Below are 6,621 nucleotides of genomic sequence, written 5' to 3' on the forward strand. Positions count from 1 at the left end.
ACTTCTGACGTTGATCATCCTACAATCCTATTCTTCCGACGTAAGTAGCTACTGATTCTTGTAATAAGCTTGTTTCCTTCCTTACAGAGCTATTGATCCTCATGAAAAAATTACATAACTGTTAATTTGATAAGCTTTCACATAAATGTTTTTTTTTTTCTAAAATAAATTTTGTATTAATTTGATCAACAAATAACAAATGTGTATTTTAGATAAAAATAAATTAAATATGGGTGACAATAAACACTCCTTGTTAATAACATGAAGCAGTGTTGATGAATAGGGTTTCATTTGTCTTGTGAAGTGTGTGTTGTGTTGTTGGTTGGTTACATCCAAAACTGTGGTGAATAGAAAATGTTTCACTGCACCAAGAGGCTTCTTAACCTCACACGCACTCTCTCCACTGAGGCACGCGCCCAGAAGATTGAACGCATTGCAAATGAGCTTCTTGACCTCAACATGTTTGAAAGGCACGACTTTACTGTCCTCTGGAGGCTCAAGATGGGTCTCCACCGCTACGGTGCTCCGGTGGCCGGGGACTCTCCAATTGCTGTAGGGTCTCCGCCGGCCGATGCGGAGGCTGCAGTTGAGAAGACAACATTTGATTTGAAGTTGGAGAAGTATGATGCTGCTGCCAAGATCAAGATCATAAAGGAAGTGAGAGCTTTTACTGATTTGGGGTTGAAGGAAGCTAAGGACTTGGTGGAGAAGGCTCCTTGTGTTTTGAAGAAGGGGATCACCAAGGAGGAGGCTAATCCCATCATTGAAAAACTTAGGGAGCTGGGTGCTGCAGTTGTATTGGATTGATTGGTTACTTTTTTTTGGTTTTTGCTTTAGAATTTTCTGTTAGTTGTAGAATCATTCATGGCTTATTTAATGGTGAGGATAAATAAAGAATTATATATTTTGCACCCCAATTTTTTTTATAAAAGTATTTTAATAGTCTTTTTTTATATGATGTTATTGATTTCAATTGAAGTTTGACGTTGGTAAACACTTTTAATGGGTTAAAGTAGTGCAAGTTGTGTTAGATATTTGGTGAAGGTTTGTGGGTCATTGGGTAGTTGGATAGTTGGCAGACGTGTATCATCAAAAAATGGCCAAATTTTACTTTGTGAAATGGTGTCTGTCTGATATTTCAAGAAGTGTGGAATAATTGCTCAGGTTTTGATTATACCCTTGTAGCAGAAATTAGGTTATACTGAGCACTGCCATATGTTGCCAAAAAGCATCTTACTAATTTTATTAAGAACAAGAATACCTAAAAAATTTTAAAATAACATTTTATCCAGAAAGATTATCATTATGCCGCTTAAAATCTTGAATGTAGTAGCGAAAGCCCATGAGATAATCCCAAATTTTCTTCTTATTTTTTTATGACTCTGTTTTTTATTTCATAATTAACCTTAATATTTTCATATTAATTTTGTGTATTTTGCTATTACCTGCTTCTTACATGTGCTGAAAAGAAAAGAAGCACATGAAATTGGTTCTGTTTGCACTTGGAGTGATGTTCTTTTATTATAGATGGGCTTATGTAAATCTGGATTGTATATAGAAATCTTTTTGTTATAGATACGATTTGCAGATTTGGAATGTAGAAAAGCATTGGTTTCTTTCCATGTCCCAATGATTCATTATCTATGATATGCTCATTCTGGTGTTGAAGTTCTGAGAGGATAAGTATTCCACATCATTTAGTTCTCAGTATATAACATACATCACTTGCTGATGGGTTTGGGAGTGTTTGGTTCTGTTCTAGTTTTGACACTCTTGTTCAAGCACTTAGCATTTTCTTTCACATAACAGGCCCTTTTATCATTTTCTTTCTGCCATTTTTTTTTTAAATTTTGTACACTTTATGCAATTATGGCTACTCTGTCACTCAAATTTAAGAGATGTATTTTTGTGGAAAGATGATTATGAATTTTATTGCTACAACAATCCAGTGTGCTCTTGCTGCCATTGTGATCTCTGCTTGGATAGTTCTGGGAAGAATTCCCCTTTATGCTGAGGGATTAGTTTCTTGTTCAAAATCTATGTATAGTCTTTACTCATTTCTTATAGTGGCAATATGGAATATAATCTTTTTTCATATTCCCTAAGAGTAAATAAGTAGTTAGAAGTGATTTTTAATCAGTAAAGAAAAGAGAGGAAGTGGTAGCCTTATTAGTTTTATGTAGTACGAAATGGAAAATATTATGTTAAAATAGTTTGTTTGTATCCTTGTTCAGACATCCAACATCTTAATGTCTAACCGAGCTAATTTTATAATTTATTAATTCAAGCTATAGTATTGTAGAAAAATTCTGTTTAGCTGCTATATCATTTTAGATAGTTGCCTTTATTGTCAATTAAGCATCGCTCTTAATTTTTGACATTATTTTTTCAGGTAGATTATGATGAAGCCATTATTTTGTGGCGTGTAGATAAGAAATATTTTCTTCTTTGGACCATTACTAGCACTACAACATTGTTCCTTGGTATTGAGATTGGTGTACTTATTGGGGTGAGTACAGGGTGAAATTTGTTACATTATTAAATAATACATGCATGATACCTGCAGGAATTTCCCTTTCCTTTACTCCTTCATTGTCTGTTATTTCATTCACAGAAAAAGAAATGGTTACACAATCACTTCTTAAGATGTTGGACTCACTCAAGTATAAACTTGGTATTAGACTTGTCCAGCAACAATTTCTCTGGGGTAATTCCTGAAGCTGTTAGTTCTCTTGATAGTGTGAGGGTCCTCAAACTTGACCACAACACATTTGACCAAAGCATGGCTTCCGGGATTCTCAAGTGTCACTCTCTAGTTTCAATTGATCTCTCTTCAAACCAGCTTAGTGGAACACTTTGATAGGTATGAGAAACAGAATGTTAAAGTATGTATTGAATTGGCTCAGTTGAGCAGCAAACAACAATGGGAAGAGAGCTCTCAGGGAGATCCGTGCCCTAAGACTGAAGTAATTATACAAGATGCCTATTCCCATCTGTAACCCCATTATTTAAACTATTCTGTTTCCTAAAATCATGATCCTAACTACTGAAAACAGAAAACAATAACAATAACAAAAGATAAATCCTAAACTACTGAAAACAGAAAACAATAACAAAAGATAAATCCTAAACTGCTTATAACAGAATATAACAGGCTATTTCCTAATTCCTCTCCAATAGTTTTGCCGCTTATAGACCTTCAGCCCTTCCAGAAACTTGTCTCTAACACACTTCCACATGGTTTTGCTGCTGCTTTTCCTAAGCTCATTAGCTTGAACCTTGCTGAGAATAATATTTATGGTAATGATTCAGATATTTCAGGGTTGAGGTCCATTGTGAGTCTCAACATATCTGCCAATTCCTTTCAGGGTTCTGTGATGAGTTTGTTTAAGGGAAGGCTTGAGGTCTTGGACCTTAGCAGAAACCAATTTCTAAGTCAAATTTCTCAGGTACCTTCTGTCTCTAAGTACAATTAGTCTCGTTTAGTTTATCTTGATTTGTCAAAGAATCAGCTTGATGGGGGACATTTTCCAAAATTTGAATGAATCTCATAATCTAAAGCACCTTAATATTGCCCAATAGATTTCACTTACCAGACAGAAATTCCCCAAGATTGGAATATCTGAACTTGTCCAAAACTAGTCTCATTGGTTACATTCCTGCTGAAATCTCACAGCTGAGTAATTTGAATACACTTGATGTTTCTATGAACCATCTTATAGTGAAAATCCCTTTACTAATCAATAAGAACCTCCCAAGTTCTTGACCTTTCAAACAATTTGAGTGGAGTAGTCCCTCCATCAGTCTTAGAGAAACTTCCATTGGTGGAGAAATACAACTTCTCTTATAATAACTTAACCCTTTGTGCTTCAGAAATCAAACCAGCTATCCTCCAAACAGCATTCTTTGGATCACTGAATAGTTGCCCAATTGCTGCAAACGTCATACAAAGAACACATGTCAAATTTGGATAATTCCTTATTCTGCTTCTTTCTTAACAGGAAATGAAAGAATGTATTCTGAACCTAAGACTGATGAATTTCTAATGCATTATGGGTCGTCTAGCTTATTGTAACAATTACATGCTTAACAAATAGGTTTACAATTATAATGTTGGGTACAGTTTGGCATGATCGCTTGTAATTTTAATGCTTTGGTTTTCTGACAATAATAATATATAATAATGAAACTAACCTGAAGTTTATATTTTTCCCTTGAAGAGTTACAGCAAATCAAAATGCATATTTTAGAGGTTTATATCATGCATCTTCTTTTGCAGCTACTGCTATGAATAATCTGATACCTGCATTAACTTTTGTAAATGCAACGATTGTTGGGTAATGGCTCTTATTGCTAAATATATATGAAATCTGCAAGTATGACAAACACAAGATTTAAATTATTTTTTAAAAGTGGGCTTATCCATGGGCCAACCCTAACCCACTAGGCCCTATGGACTTTTTGGATTGGGGCCTATTTGGACCTGTGAGCTTTTAAGCCCTAGCCCACATGGGTTAAGGCTGGCCCATGAGATAATTCTAAATTTTTTCCTTATTTCTTAATAACTCTATTTTTTATTTCATAATTAACCGTAACATTTTCATGATAATTTTGTGTATTTTGCTGTTATCTACTTCTTACCTGTGCTGAAAAAGACAAGGGAGCCCATGAAATTGTTTCTATTTGCACTTGGAGTGATGTTCTTTTGTTATAAATGGGTTTATGTAAATCTGGATTGTTTATAGAAATTCTGTTAAGTTCACTGGGTCAAACACTATTTGAATTCCTCGCCCCTTGGTTGATGAACAGTTTTGTTTCCTAAAGGATGAAGATATTTTAGTTGCTTGATCTTTGCTAGCACATTACAGGGCTTTAGCTGGTAGAGAAGGTGATGTAGCTAATGCATTAGCACTAGCATTGCAAGAAAAGGTATTTACAGCATTCTCAGTAATCAAGGTATTTGTGCTTTTGATTTATGGTAATCTTTCCAATTTTTACCACGGAAAGTTATGTGTTTCATGTCGCCACAATAATGAAGTTATGCTGACAATCCTCTTCCTGAAATATAAAACAGTGTGTAAATAATGTCTTTGCCTTCGCATTGTGGTAAGGGAGCCATGTCAACACAGTGGTGCTGCTGTACTTGGCAGATTCTAATAATTTTATGTGTTGACATGATGGTAAATTAAGTAGGAAAATAAGGAGCCTTGTCTAATTTGCTCAGCAGCATGAAACCATACTTTTTTTCACAATTTGGTACTATTTGTTATGTCCATTTTGTGACAAAAACCATGCTCTCTGAGTCACAGCTTTATTGATGATGACTGATTTTGAGTTCATATCCCACCAAAAACACTCTCCTCTTTTTTCCTGTTCATTTTATTATAGCAATTTTTAACTATGGAGTCACTTTTGGTGGTCTCTGCTATAAGACACTTTGCTTTACTTTCTTTTAAATTGTGAGCCTTATCACTGATTGAGGTTCACTTCTTCCTTGTCTAATTGATGACATAAATCATAGTCTGTTTTCTGTATATAGAATTCTGTTGAATTGACACTAAATTTAAGTTCCATAGTTGGTCCGGACCTTGATTTTGACCCGTGGTATGAATAGGGGTCTTTGACCCTAAATTATTGTTGAGTTACTGCGCTAATGTTTAATTGCCTATGGAATATTTGGTGGCTGTATCTTGCTTACTAAGTTCATGTTTAAAGCATTGGCAGTGGAATTTTTGTTCAGCCTAAAATCTGTTTCCTCATCATGAGTAATAACATGTGCTGCCTACCATGTTTAGAACTTCGAGATTTTTAGTATGTCAGGGACATATTCTGCACTGTCCTTATTTTATGACAACATGAATCACAGTTTTATTTTGCTAAAGTTATAGACAATGGGATGGAGTTTTTAATTAAAAATTTAGACAACGAAACAAACGACTAAACTATTTTTTTATAGTTTCTAAAATTAGAGGTCTCAAAATTATAAAATGGAAAATTTTCAATAATGCAAAAATGGTTAGTTGTTAATTTTGTTCAATTTTTTTTTATTTGTTACTAAATAAAATTTGAATACTCTGTCTTCATTAATAGACAATTTTACTAATTATTTAAGGCTCAAATCCTGAACTCATTATCCTTTAATCTGAGTCGAGAGTTTACTTTTTGACACTCCTAAGTTAGACAAGCATGAGAGTTTAAGAATTCACAAAGAGCACTTGCACGCCATCATCTACTTTTAAACCAGTAACATGCATGGTGTGAGACTCCAATTCTAATCCAACTATTAATTTAACACTTAATTGTATGATTGAATCTCAAACCAATCCATCTATGATCAAGTCATAAAAAAAATAAACAACAAAACAAGAAATAACCATAACCTGGTATGAGTTATTTTTTTTATTCGCCCAAAGCATGAGTTAATGAAAGAAAACAAGTAACAAGAGAGAAAAGTTCAGAAACACTCATAGGCTTGAATGAAATAGAGCATTCAATAGCTTCAAACTTTGTTTTTTCTCTAGCTCGAAGATCCTTAATCCATTTTTCTCTAAGATTCAACGAGAAAGTGTTTGTAAAAATCTGACTGTTGTCCATTCCTAATTTCTTTGTCATCATGTGCTG

At 34.2% G+C, this 6,621-nt stretch overlaps 1 protein-coding gene across 1 annotated transcript; it reads left to right on the plus strand.

The window, feature by feature from the left end:
* Positions 1-909, plus strand: LOC113857268 (50S ribosomal protein L7/L12-like). Its single transcript, XM_027489071.1, has 2 exons — positions 1-40; positions 352-909. Exon 2 carries the CDS (start codon positions 355-357, stop codon positions 805-807), a length of 453 nt encoding a protein of 150 aa, XP_027344872.1. The 5' UTR covers positions 1-40; positions 352-354; the 3' UTR covers positions 808-909.
* Positions 910-6,621: the final 5,712 nt, after the last annotated feature.

The sequence above is a fragment of the Abrus precatorius genome, unplaced genomic scaffold (assembly GCF_003935025.1).
Source record: "Abrus precatorius isolate BTA unplaced genomic scaffold, Abrus_2018 Scaffold1, whole genome shotgun sequence".
Classification (NCBI taxonomy): domain Eukaryota; kingdom Viridiplantae; phylum Streptophyta; class Magnoliopsida; order Fabales; family Fabaceae; genus Abrus; species Abrus precatorius.